The sequence below is a fragment of the Chiloscyllium punctatum genome, chromosome 3, assembly GCF_047496795.1.
Source record: "Chiloscyllium punctatum isolate Juve2018m chromosome 3, sChiPun1.3, whole genome shotgun sequence".
Lineage (NCBI taxonomy): Eukaryota > Metazoa > Chordata > Chondrichthyes > Orectolobiformes > Hemiscylliidae > Chiloscyllium > Chiloscyllium punctatum.
In genome coordinates, this window is record NC_092741.1 from 92153738 (window position 1) to 92168244 (window position 14507).

The 14507-nt window shown below is 42.4% G+C and overlaps 1 protein-coding gene across 1 annotated transcript in view; it reads left to right on the top strand.

The window, feature by feature from the left end:
- The window catches only part of LOC140462927 (ectonucleotide pyrophosphatase/phosphodiesterase family member 3-like), a 146083-nt gene that overhangs the window by 65947 nt on the left and 65629 nt on the right, over window positions 1-14507 (top strand). Inside the window, exons 7-10 of the mRNA XM_072556428.1 lie at window positions 4343-4452; window positions 6650-6715; window positions 10064-10136; window positions 12952-13060. Of these exons, the coding sequence (XP_072412529.1) occupies window positions 4343-4452; window positions 6650-6715; window positions 10064-10136; window positions 12952-13060 (358 nt within the window). The remainder of the gene's footprint in view (window positions 1-4342; window positions 4453-6649; window positions 6716-10063; window positions 10137-12951; window positions 13061-14507) is intronic.

Here is a 14507-nt window from a genome sequence, read left to right on the forward strand (position 1 = left end):
CCAGATTCTTTACTGAAATCAAATTATACCTTCTGCCATGGCTGGATTTGAACTCAGGTCCCTAGAACATTATCTGAATTTCTGGATTAATAGGGCCACAGGACGAATCCAATGTGGCCAATTACCACCTCATAGGTCTACTTCAACCATCAACAAAGTGATTGAAGGCATCATCGACATGCTGTCAAGCAGCACTGGTTAAGCAATAACTTGCTCAGTGATTTCAGTTTGGGTTCCATCAGAGCCAGTCAGCACCAAACCTCATTACAGCCTTGGTTCAAATGTGGACAAAGGAACTGAATTCCGGAGGTGAAAAGAGACTGACTACCATTGACATCAAGGCTGCATTTAAATAAGTGCTTCATAAAGGAGCCCTGGTAAAACTAGAGTTAATGGGAATGATGGGAAAAAAACTGTTGTTTGGAGTCATACCTGGCACAAAGGAAGATCATTGTGATTGAACTCTGGTGTTCAGTCACCTCAGCTCTAGATGTCTCTGTAGGAGTTGTTCTGTGTAGTGTCCTAGGCCCAACCACCTATCCTGCTTCATCAAAGACATTCTTTCCATTATAAAGTCAGGAGTGTGAATGTTCGCTGATGATTGCAGAATGATCAGCACCATTCATTGCTTGTCAGGTACTGAAACAGTCCAGGTCCAAATGCAGCAAGATCTGGACAATATCCAGATTCGGGCTGTCAAGTGGCAAGTAACATTGTGCCAGGAAAGTGGCAGGTAATGACCATCTCCAACAAGAGTGTATCTGACCATCACCATCACTGAATCCCCCACAATCAATGTCCTGGTGTTACCATTGATTAACAACTCAGCTGGACCATCCATGTAAACACTTAAGCTTTCAAAGTGGCTAGAAATCCTGCAGCATGTAATTCATCTCTAAACTCCCCAAAGATTGTCCACCGTCTAAAAGGCATAAGTCAGGAAAGAATCACTTGTGTGCAACCTGACACCATCCAGGACAAAGTAGCCACATTGGTAATATATCCACAATCACTCACTCCTGATGTACAGTAGCAGTGTTATGTACTTCAGAAATTCACCAAGGGTCCTTCAATAGCACTGAATCCACGATCACAACCATCTAGAAAGACAAGGGCAGCAGATACATTGGAACAGCAACACCTGCAAGTTCCCCTCCAAGTCACCCACCATCCTGACTTGGAAATATATCACCATTAGGTGTCATTGGGTCAAAATCTTGAAACTCCCTTTCTTACAGCATACACCAAACAGATTGCAGAAGTTCAAAAATGCAGTTCACCGCCATTTTCTTGAGGGCATTTAGGGACTGGCAATAAATGCTGGCCCAGCCTGTGATGCTCACTTTTAAATAAAAATAAGCCTGAAAGTCCGTTCCACGCTATAAAGCTGGTCTGTAATTGATCATGTGCTGATGTTTCTGCATCTGGAGGTTTCACAGTATTTGTAATAGAAGCAGTAATGCTAGCTTCTAGGTTGAATCATTGAATCTCATTTGAAACAGATCTGTGATAAATGTAAGATAGAGCACACAGCCTTTATGAAAGGGACACCTGTTCCTAAAATCTGTCGCAATGAAGCTACGTGTTATGTTCTCTGAGGATAGCACAGAACCTCTGCAAGGAGCCAATTGCACTGAAGAAGAATTTAACCGATGTGCTTTTAACTCAAGATGACCTAACAAAGTATCCGTATTCCCAAGGAGGTGCCAAGAGGGTCCCTTCTCATATTCTTTTCCCCTTACCCCACCTCTTGGATCAGTAGTCATGTCCTAGTTTTCTGTTATGTGTAGGATAAAACAACTACAATTTATTTGTTGGAATTCCTTCAGACTGTGTGCCTTGGCCAACATAATTAACGACCCCTCCCACCCCAGTTATATTCTCTTCCACCTCTTCCATCAGGCAAAGATAGAAAAGTTTGAATGCATGTATGAACACCTGGATGATCTCCAGACTGATTTTGCAATAGGATATGACTGACCAACCATCAAGGTCCAAACTGATTTCAGTTGCTTGTCAGTACTAACACTGACCCAATTCCCAGACTTGTGTTGGATCAATTGCCTTATTGACAGTGGCCAAACCCTGTGGTCTACAAATGGTTCAGCCCCTGGACTGACTGTGATAATACTCCCGGCCTCAACTCTACCCTCTCTTCACTGAACACACCTCGTTTTTGACTTTTACACAAAGCCATTGAGAGCTACAGTTCAATTTGACAGTAAGAATCTGATTTTAGAGCTCTCGCCCAATTAATTCACCATACTTGTCATTACTGTCACCATCTTAGAGAAGGGAAAGTCATTGTCTCTGTTCCTACATCCATTCCAAAATTGTACTTTTTATTTTAAATTGCCTCTCTTCACCTAATGATCAAATGTCGCAGTTCACACTTTCTCTCACTATTAAATTCCATCTGTGTGTCTGCTTATTTTACCAATACATTTGTATTCTACCCGCATTTGTTAACACTGTAGAGTTTTTTTGTCAACTGCAGACTTTCAGACCAGACTCCATGTGTCTATGTCACAGTCATTGATCTCTATCAGAAACTACTTATCATTCTGGGCGGAGCCTTCGTACTGATTTCTAGGTATAACGGGATCTTTCTGTCCAAAGCTGAGGGTGGTCTTGGGAGGTTGTTGTTCAGACTGGTGGCCTGTGATCAGTAGTGTTCCACAGGGATCGGTGCTGGATTTACTTTTGTTTGTCATCTACATTCTCATCTAAATCATTTATATAAAAGTAATGGGTGGTAAATTTGCAGATGACACCAAAATTGGTGGTATAGTGGGCAGTGAAGAAAATTATCTAAGATTACAAAGAGGACATGATTAATTGGCTGAGGTGTGGTAGGTGGAGTTTAGTTTAGATAAATGTGAGGTACTACGTTTTGGCATTACAAGCAAGGACAGGACTTATCCAGTAAAAAGTAGGGACTTGGGTAGTGTTGTACAACAGAGAGACCTAGGGGTTTAGGTACATAATTCTTTGAACTTTGAATCACATATAGGTCGGGTTGTTAAGAAGGCATTTAGCACGCTTGTCTTCATTTCTCAGACCTTTGAGTAGACGAGTTGGGATGTCATGTTGAGGTTGTACAGGGCATTGGTGAGGCTTCTTCTAGAGTACTGTGTCCAGTCTGGTTGCCCGATTTTAGTAAATATATTATTTAGCTGGAGTGAACTTGAAGAGAACTTATCAGGACGTGGCCAGGAATAGAGGGTTTGAGTTATTGGGAGAAGCTGGTTAGGCTGAGACTTCTTTCACTGGAGTGTAGGAGGTTAAGGCATGACCTTATCGAGGTTTATAAAATCATCAGAGGTATAGATAAGGTGAATGGCAGGTGTCTTTTCCCTAGGGTAGGGGGTTTCAAGACAAGGGGGCATATTTTAAGGTGAGAGGAGAAGTATTTAAAAAATACATGAGGGGCAATTTTTTGAACACACTGGTTCGTATGTGAAATGAGCTTCCAGAGGGAATGGTGGATGTGGGTACAACTGCAACACTTAAAAGACATTTAGATAAATACATGAATAAGAAACGTTTGGAGGGTTACAGGCCAAGCACAGGCAAGTGGGACGAGTGTAGTTTGGGATTATGGTTGGCATGAACTGATTGGACAGAAGGGTCTGTTTCCATGCTGTATGACTCAATGCACTAGTTCATGGACTCACTTGATGTTTTAGTACTTACTCCTTTGAGCCAAATCTGACCCCTGCCTTACCTTGACATTTTGTGTCTCACCTCTTAGCATGAGATACATCACAGAGGCTCACAATTCTGCTGTGCCATAAAGCGCAGAGTCAAAGCCTGGAGGTTTGTTATGGCTATCAGTGGTTCTCAATTAAGTCAAGAGAGAGAGCTCGCAGTAAGGGGTCCTGGGACAGTGAGTTGAGGGGACCCTCTGATAACGGTTGAGGGGCTTGTTCAGGGTCAGGATGCTGCCCACGTAAGGGATGATGAACTGAATGCTGGGCAGTGCGCCAGCCGTCTGGATGCTTTCTGTCCTGTTGTGGGCTGTTTTCCGCTTGGAATGAGAGAAAGGCAGCATTAAAGGAGGGAAAATGGGTTTTGTAAGACGTTTCGAGAAAGCTTACTGGACTCATGGAGAGAAATCCTCCATAAAATTCAATGAGAGTGACAGAGGGAAAAAAAGGTAAGATTCAGCCCAAAATGTCCTGCTGCTGCCAAGCACCCATCATTTGGTTATTTGTGTCTACATGAATGAAAATAAATGATTTTCTTTTTCTTTCACAATAAATAGGAATGTTTGTGAATTCTGTTAAAGGTTGTACAGAGATTTGATATTAGTTACTAACTTTATTTGTTCTTCTTATAGTTGTGGTTGACAGCAATGTATCAGGGTCTGAAGACCGGTACCTTTTTCTGGCCTGGATCTGAAGTCAGGATAAATGGAACATATCCAAACTTTTACAAAGTGTATGATGGGTGTGTAGAACAATGGCTATGTTTTTTTTGCTTACCAAAATATCATTCAGTTTACCTTTTACGTTAGTGGAGGCAGTGTCATTATCTTTGTACTTTATTTTGACAAGGCAAGGTGTTGTTGGAGGATGCCTACATCCTCCCATGAGGAGATTGAACAGTTCACCAACTTCACAAACACCTTCCACCCTGACCTCAAGTTCACCTGGACAATCTCCGACCCTCCCCCCCCCCCCCTTCCTGGACTTCTCCATCTCCATTTCCAGTGACCAGCTCAATACGGACATCTACTTCAAACCCAGCGACTCGCACAGCTATCAACACAACACCTCCTCCTAACCATCCCTCCTCTGAAAACACGATCCGTTGCTCACAATTACTCTGCCTCCGCCACATCTGCTCCTAGGAGGCCCAATTCCACTCCAGAAAATCTCAGTTGGCCTCCTACTTCAAAGACCCCAATTTCCTACCCCCCCCCCCCATGCCCTCCAGCGCATCTCCTCCACTTCGCGCACCTCTGTCCTTGAACCCCACCCCCCCAATTGCAACAAGAACAAAACCCCCCGGTTCCGGTTCTCACCTTCCACTCCACCAACCTCCGGATACAACGCACCATCGTCTGCCATTTCTGCCACCTACACTCAGACCCTACCTCTAGAGATATATTTCCCTCCCCACCCCTCTCAGCATCCGCAGAGAGCATTCCCTCTGCGACTTCCTTGTTAGGTCTACATCCCTCACCAACCCACCTTCCACTCCCAGCACCTTACCTTGCCACCGCAAAAGGTGTAAAACCTGAGTCCATACCTCGCCCCTCACCTCCATTCAAGGCCTCAAAGAACTCTTCCACATCCAGAGATTTTGCTACACCTCCAACCACCTTATCTGCTGTGTCCGTTACTCTCGATGTGGTCTCCTGTACATTGGGGAGACAGGACACAAATGTGCGGAATGTTTCTGAGAACATCTCTGGGGCCACACACCAATCAACCTCACCGCCCCGTAGCTAAACACTTCATATCCCCCTCCCACTCCGCCAAGGACATACAAGTCCTGGACCTCCTTCACTGCAAGATCCTCACCACCCAATGCCTGGAGGAAGAACGCCTCATCTTCCACCTTGGGATCCTCCAACCACACTGCATCAATGTCAATTTCAGCAGTTTTCTCCTCTCCCCGTCCTCCAACTTGGTACCGCCCGCTTGAACTGTCCTACCTGCCCATTTTTAGATTAGATTAGATTAGATTAGATTACTTACAGCGTGGAAACAGGCCCTTCGGCCCAACAAGTCCACACCGCCCCGCCGAAGCGCAACCCACCCATACCCACCCTTCCTAATACTACGGGCAATTTAGCGTGGCCAATTCACCTGACCTGCACATCTTTGGACTGTGGGAGGAAACCGGAGCACCCGGAGGAAACCCACACAGACATGGGGAGAACGTGCAAACTCCACACAGTTAGTCGCCTGAGGCGGGAATTGAACCCGGGTCTCTGGCACTGTGAGGCAGCAGTGCTAACCACTGTGCCACCGTGCCATCTTCCTTCCCATCTATCTGCTCCACCCTTCATTCTGACCTATCGCCATTACCCTCCAGTTTCATCTACCTATTGCATTCCTAGGTCCCTTCCCTAGCCCCACCCTCCTTCCATTTATCTCTCAGCCCACTTGGGAACATGCCCACATTCCTGATGAAGACCTTATGCTCAAAACGTCAACTCTTCTGCTCCTCAGATGGTATCTGACTAGCTGCGCTTTAGCGGCACCACATGTTTTGACTCTGATCTCCAGCATCTGTAGTCCTCACTTTCTCCTCATACGTCCTTTACCATCCGTAGTGTGCACCTATTCCTGCTGTATCACGAATACTGGACAGTTTCTCCATGTGGCCTAATGACACCAATGGGGAATGCTTCGACCAGAGGTTCTCAGTGACAATCAGTGGATGACTCTAGATCTGTAGCTGTCAATGAAAGGCAGATTCACCAAGGGTAGAAAATCGTAAGTTCTACAATAAATAGAAAGTAAATTCCAATGATTTAATAACCCAAATAGTAAAAATGAAAATGACCTTTCATCTATTTGGGGTTATTATGAATTAAAGATCATATCCTAGTTATGTGGTCGTAAAACTTGTCTTTCATTTAGCACTGAAACTTAAGAATAACTACAGAATTGCATATTTTTCTTCTTTTAAGCTCTATTCCATATGAAGAAAGAGTTTTCACTATTCTTAAATGGCTTGATTTGCCAAAGGAAAGCAGGTAATTATTCATATTTGTAAAATCTTTGGTTGGCACGATTAAGCAGAATGTTTGAAATATATCATTCTTATTGCTGTTTAGTCCATTAAAACACAACTGGTCATAAGTTTTGAATTATCTTTTCCTTTGTTCCAACAAGTCACTGTGCTGATTTGAGGTGTGGTTCCACAGGCACTGGTTACCAGTCCAAGAAGACATCCGAATGACTGTTCATGTATGAATTTGCAGGAAGTGTTAGCAGATTTTCTGGGTCAAAACACAGCTGTATTCAGTCTTGCTCACATTTATGGCCCACGCTTCCATCCAGGGACCCCTTGATATCCTTTGGTCCTAAGCTGACTTCAGCTAACTTAGCACAAGTCAGGCGTTCAAAATAGGATGCTTCCTGGTCTCTGACCTCTCAGTACCACATGAAACAGTATATTTACATATTGAACTTTAGGAATACAACATGTTATAACTAATCCTCTTTACCATGAATGTGGAATTCTTGAAGCAGAAAAGCACAACTTGTTGCTGGCTGCTTTAATGACTTTTCCAGTATTGTGTTTATTCAGCTGGCTGGCATAGTTATGAGTTTATTTATTCTCATTGCCCTAACACTGGTCTGAACAGAAGGAAACTTCCAGATTTTAATCTCCAGAATGCCGTTTAACAATTTGCAATTTTACATGGTGAGTCAGTTAGAAACAGCTCACTCCTTTAAATGAAAAGAAGCACTGAAAACAATGATTTTGTTTGAAACTGGCAGTTTTTATTTCTAAGAAATTGTTGTTCTGTTCTCACCCCTCCCACCCTACACCACCTTTGATCATTACAATTTTGCTGATTAATAAAAAGGAAACTGAAAAATAATGGAAGTGCCTAATTTTTCAATTATTTATCCAACTTTCCCTTTAAGTGAGTTTTTTAAAGAGTAGCTCCTGCTCCTACTATTTCCTGATGATAGAAAATTAGACATCTTGGACTGGAGGGAAAATTTGGAATTAACAGCTTTAGTTAGCATATTTTATGTAGGTCTGACAGTGCTTCATGTATGGTGAATTGTTTTGGAGTGCGGTGACTGCTATTTATGTTGGCAGATCTGTCATCAGTACACAGCACGATCCAAAAGATGAGAATTGTTTTGGTTGGAAGGTTTGATGAACTTAGGGATTTTCATTATTAATAGGTAGAGATTGTGGATATGATTATGAGTATCCCAGCAGTAAGAACAGGCTTCCAAAGGTATTCAGCCAAGTCAGTATGCTAAATTGCTCGCATTCCAGGATGTAAGTCCCAGCCACCCTGAATGGCAACTGTCTGGTGAGGAATATCAACTTTGAGGTCACACTTTGCCACCTGTATCTCTTCCAGCCCTAAACAATTTCAGGTTTTAGTTGTGTTACCAATTTCACATTGTTATGAAGGAATCTTGAATGTGCATTATTTTGGAAAGTGGATGATTCTATTACTTAGCTGTCAACATTCTAAACCCATATTAAGATCAAGTGTTTGTACACTTGTGGTCTTCTGACATTATAAATTATATGTTCAGGAAGTTGGTAGGTGTTGGTCTTTGATTAATACTCTCTTGTCAAACAGAAGGTACAGTTAGTAATCTCTTTGCTAAGAGATCTCACCAAACCCTTCTTTCCAATTCATCTTAAAAATTTCAGCTAACTGTAACTGTAGACAAACTGTCTACTTTGTTTGCATTTCACTGCATCCTTTAGAATCTTTCTCAAGTACGGTCACATTTCTAAGTGAAACTATTGATGTTACAACTAAACATTAATTGTTAGTGATCTAGAGCTTTACTCACTGACAGCACATATTGGAAGTGTGGGAACCCAAATTATGGACCCCAAATATTTTCTTTTCTTTGTAAAATGACTTTCATAGTTTGTGTCTCAATTGCTGCTTGTGAAAAGGCAATTCATTTTTTGAATAATCGACGGTATGAAAGTGTTTCATCTGACCTTCTCTCTCATTCTTCTAGTGATATTTTGGAACTTCTTCCCTCTTCTCATCAATCGACTAACCTCCGGAAATAATTATTTACTTTTTTCCATAAAACTGACCGTAATTTTGTAAATCACCAATAGACATTAATGCTGCAATGCATTCTGGTTGTGGGGAGGGAATTCTTTCTCACACCCTCCTTTATATTGCAGTGGTGTTTGATTAGATTAGATTACTTACAGTGTGGAAACAGGCCCTTCGGCCCAACAAGCCCACACCGACCCTCCGAGGAGCAACCCACTCAGACCCATTCCCTTACATTTTACCCCTTCACCTAACACTATGGGCAATTTAGCATGGCCAGTTCACCTAACCTGCATATTTTTGGACTGTGGGAGGAAACCGGAGCACCCACAGGAAACCCACGCAGACACTGGGAGAATGTGCAAACTCCACACAGATAGTTGCCCGAGGCGGGAATTGAACCTGGGTATCTGGCGCTGTGAGGTAGTAGTGCTAACCACTGTGCCACCATGCCACCCAACGTATTGCAGAGGTTGCCGTGTGGGCGGCACGGTGGCACAGTGGTTAGCACTGCTGCCTCACAGCGCCAGAGACCCGGGTTCAATTCCCGCCTCAGGCAACTGACTGTGTGGAGTTTGCACGTTCTCCCCGTGTCTGCGTGAGTCTCCTCTGGGTGCTCCAGTTTCCTCCCACAGTCCAAAGATGTGCAGGTCAGGTGAATTGGCCATGCTAAATTGCCCGTAGTGTTAGGTAAGGGGTAGATGTAGGGGTATGGGTGGGTTGCGCTTCGGCGGGGCAGTGTGGACTTGTTGGGCCGAAGGGCCTGTTTCCACCCTGTAAGTAATCAAATCTAATCTACAAAAGTATATCATTGCATTGTCATACACACATCTGTACTCAAAATCACATTGATAACAACAAATTCATTGTCCCAATTTGTATGAACCCCCAGAATGTGATTTGTCTTTTTTATTGTCTTTGTGCTCATCATTCTTGCCTCTTAATGACACTCATTATTCATACCCCGAGATTAAAAATGATCCTATATTTGCAAGTTCTGAATGCTTCATCTAAAAGGGATTAGCTGTGATGTTCCCTGTACTGACAACCTTTTTTGCAATTATTTTTGATTAAATAAATTATGATGTGCAGTGTTCTAAAAAATCCAGCTGATCCCTTAATGCTTTAGTTATATTCAGAGGACGTTAATTTACATTTTTGGTACCAGCAATGGAGAGATCTATTAATACCTGTCAATATACTCCATTGACCAGAACAAGTGATTACAGATTTTTTAAGTGTCAACATGTTCCAGTGTTATTCAGTTGATAAGAGGTATTAGGTATGTGTTCTTTCAAGATAGATTTGTTGTTGTTTTAGGCCTGACTTTTACACGCTGTATTTGAGTGAACCAGATCACACAGGGCATATAAATGGGCCTAATAGCAATAAAGTAAGTATATTTGATTTATTATTCTATAAAGCGATTAAGTTAATTCAGTAATTTTATAAACTGTATCAAGATGAGATTATGCATGTTAACAGTGGACAACATTGCATAATCTTCCTGTAATAAGTATTATCACAGTTGCATGCTGCAAGATGAATGACCTTATTTAATCAAGCTCAGTAGAGAGTGCTACATTGTTCCCTGGGCAAGGAAAGCAAATTTAAAAATCAGCCCATTGACCCCTGTCAATAATACGTTTGTGTAAATGTCAGGTAATAGCAGAATTAAATCTGGGTTGAAATAGAGTCATAGAGACGTATAGCACGGAAGCAGACTCTTTGGTCCAACTCATCCAGTCGACCAGATATTCTAATCTAGTCCTATTTGCCTGCAGTTGGCTCATATCCCTCTAAACCCTTTCTATTCATATACTCATCCAGATGCCTTTAAAATGCTGTAAATGTATCAGCCTCCACCACTTCCTCTGGCAGCTCATTCCATTCATGCACACCCTCTGTGTGAAAACGTTGCCCCTTAAGTCCCTTTTATATCTTTCCCCTCCCACCCTAAACCTATGCCCTTAGTTCTGGACTCCACTACCCCAGGGAAAAGACCTTGTCTCTTTACCCTATTCATGCCCCTCATGATTTTATATATCTCTATAAGGTCACCCCTCAACCTCCAATGCTCCAGAGAAAACAGCCCCAGCCTATTCAGCCTATCCCTATAGCTCAAATCCTGTAACCCTGACAACATCCTTGTAAATCTTTTCTGAACCCTTTCATGTTTCAAAACATCCTTCCGATAGAAAGGAGACCAGAATTACACACAGCCATAAGACATGCAGTTGTATAAGCATATTTGCACAAACCTTCATTAATGAGATCAACATGCCAAAAACTTGCATTTTCTATCTGGACTAATCGGATAGCCCCCTACATTAATAAGATCTCATAAATGGTTCGTCTTTAATAATATAGCTGAATAAAGAGGAGTGAACTTCAAGGGTTCACAGACTCCCAATAGATTGGAAGGGCTGATCTCATCGGAGGAAGAGGATGACTCGGCCATGGCACGGATTGGATGGGAGATGCAGAAGGGGATTGTTTTACTATATGAACATATTCAGCTAAACAGAAGGTAATCAGGCTTGGGGTACAGAATGAAATTTTGCCAAGAAGATGTAAATGCGATCAAGCTGATCTTGTAAAGGTGTAGCTAATCAATGCTTGAGGCCTGACGGCCTGCCAAATCAATGTCATTGTGTCAAACCTGCGCTGATGCACCAATAGTTGCTATAAGTGAAGATTCTGGAGTCTTAACATCACAGGGAGTTGGACTACTCTGTTGTGAGGAGCTCCCATTTTGTTTACTGTTTGAGCATAATCAATCTAATCTTGCATCTCCATTTAACAATAGGTGCTTTTGTACACAGTGCAGCGAGAACACAAAAGGAACAGTCCACATCAGTGTAACTCTGCAATTATCCACTCAATTATCTGCCCAAAGCGAGGTTCTCCACATTCAGTCTCTTCCCTGCAATTGTGCCCTTGTTGCCTTGGAGGAATCAATGATGGCCTACTCATTTTCTGATTGCTGTGGCAACCCCATGCTCATTGTGAAGTGACCCATTGAACCTCTCCTGTGACAGCCTTGTTTGCAGAGGCAGCCTTCATCACTGGACCCTGCATTACTGATTACTCTATCTACGAGCCCAGGGCGATGAGGGAGCTGAGTTGTGGCGCCCTTGTTTCCTACTGTTATATCCTTGACCCTTGGTTAGAGCTCCCAATGGATTGTGGGAAGCTGTCACTGGAGCCAACAGGTCTCCCCTCCAGCTCTTTTTTTGAGCCACTAGCATGTTTGGCCTGTTTAGAGCTTCATGTATTTTACAGGAATTATTGGGCAAATTCTGAACAGACTGGTCCAAGCTCTGTAAAACACCATTATTACAAAGGTACTTAATTTTGCCTGTAGGTTTTGTGTTCTCATTTGTAATATTGATCAGTTACGCTCAAGTTACACACAAATCCAAGAACAAAAGGATCAAGCTTTCAAGATTCATCCAGATTCTTTGGAGATGCACTTGTACATTACAATGCTCAAGGAAATTGAAGATAGAAAATCAGAGACTTGCAGAAGCTTTTTCTTGCACCTTATTGAACATTAAGAGAAGGGACTCTGAAAATATTGCTGTTAATAACATTGCTCAAATAATAAGAGACCACTCATAATATTTTAAACTTACTGCCATTTAATTATTAACAGTTGCTATTTCCTTGCTGGCAAACGGCACCCACAACAATGGCTACCCTTACTTATTTGCAATTTCCCCACACCAGAAGCAATCCACCTCCGTTAGCCATGCCCATGGCCACCAATTGGCTGGTGAACTTGTCACCTCACCGATTAAGTGCTCACCTTGGACAAGATTTGGAAAGTTTCCAGGGGCAATTTGATGACCCAGAACTTAAATCCCTTCCCCAATACTTAGCTTCCCTGTAAAAACCCAGTCAAGGACTCTGTAAAAAAACTATTTTTGAAGTTCTATAATATTTGGCATAGTTACAAATTTCAATTTAAAAAAAAGACCACTTAAGTAATCATCTTAGGAACATTAGGTTATTTGTTATTTCTCATTATTAAGTGCTGATTAAACGTTGTTTGCTTAGCTAAAATAAACAGTGGCCTAGGACGAAGAACAGCAGCAGCAATAACATGAAAGACAAAGACAAAGAGATTGTGAAGATCATTTCAGCCTTGGTTTGAATTACAAAGTCAACACTCTTTGTTTTTTTTCCTTTCTCACAACATATAGATGGCAAAAGCACTAGAAAAGGTGGACATGATAGTTGGAATGCTGATGGATGGGCTCAAGCAAAGAAATCTAACACAATGTGTCAACCTTATTCTGATATCTGACCATGGTATGATACTGGAGCTACACAAAACTCCTGCAAAGCTTCCCATTGCTTCTCACAGTTTTCCATATTGCATTATTGATATCATTAGCAAATTTCAATATTGTTTGCTTTGTTCCCATAAACAGGGTGATGATTTACAGTAAATATGACCAGTTGAAAGGAAGAATTGTGTGCAATTATCTATTCTATCTTTTCAACTTCTTCTTATCCTTTTAGTTTTGTCTTTTTCTCTCTTCTTTCCAACCAGATCCATGTCCCTGTTGCCAAAGTCCTCCTAACTTTGTATCCCTTTGCCTTCCATGGTACCTTAACAGGTACTTTTGAAAACTGATATAAATTACATCTATTGGATTGCCCCATATCAATTCCATTGTTCTACAAATAATTCAGCAGGTTGGAATCTTACCTTATGTAGCCCCATTTTCAGTGGTGAATGTGGAAGGGAGCATCCAGTCTACACAGGGACAGACTATCTTAGGCTACTGCCCTAATCCCAGTTCATTACCTGTGTGTGTCCAAACATCTTGGGAAATCTTGAAGCAGTGGTGGCAGGAGGTCCATATTGCTATGATCAGTGTAAGGCCCTGAAAGTCTTGTTACCATATTTAATGGGCAGCCAGACATGCATTCACACACTGCAGGTTCCTCCCTTGGTCAACCTGCCTCCCAACCCCTGCTGGTCTGCCTCCAGTTAGAGGTCAGTCTCTTTGCCTTAGAATCCTGCGAGCCCTGTGCAGCTGAGTGTGTGATCATTGGAATCTCAATCAAAGCAGCGTAACATGAATGAGCACGCCCAAAGAGCTGCTGCTAACCTCAAGTCCAGCTATGACAAGACCTCACCTGGTGCTGACCTGTTATACTGTCAGGGATCAGAAGGCTGGTATTACTCACACCTGGAGAACTTAGTTGGGAAAGGGAACTTAATTCTGGTAAGCTGACCTTTTAATGACCATACTTCTTTTTTATTATTCATTCACGGGATGAGGGCGTCACTGGCTGGGCCAACACTTATTGCCCATCACAATGCTGTATGTCTGGAGTCACATGTAGGCCCGGTAAGGATGACAGGTTTCCTTCCCTACAGGGCATTAGTTGAATCAGGTGGGTTGTTCTGACAATCAACCATGGCATCATGGTCAACATTAAAATCTTAATTCCAGATACTTTATTCAGTTCAGATTCCACCATCTGCCATGGCAGGATTTGAACCCAGGTCCCTGGAACATTACCTGAGTTTGGGATTAATATTCTAGCGATAATATAATTAGGCTGTGGCCTCCCAAGTGGAAGCATGATATACTGCATGCATAATGGCTTCTCAACAGTTCTCAGGGAGAAGCTGAATCAGCTGGGGCTGTTTTCGTTGGAGGCTGAGGGGTGACCTTATAAAATCATGAGTGGAATGGATAGGGTAAATAGACATGGTCTTTTCCCTGGGGTGGGGAGTCCA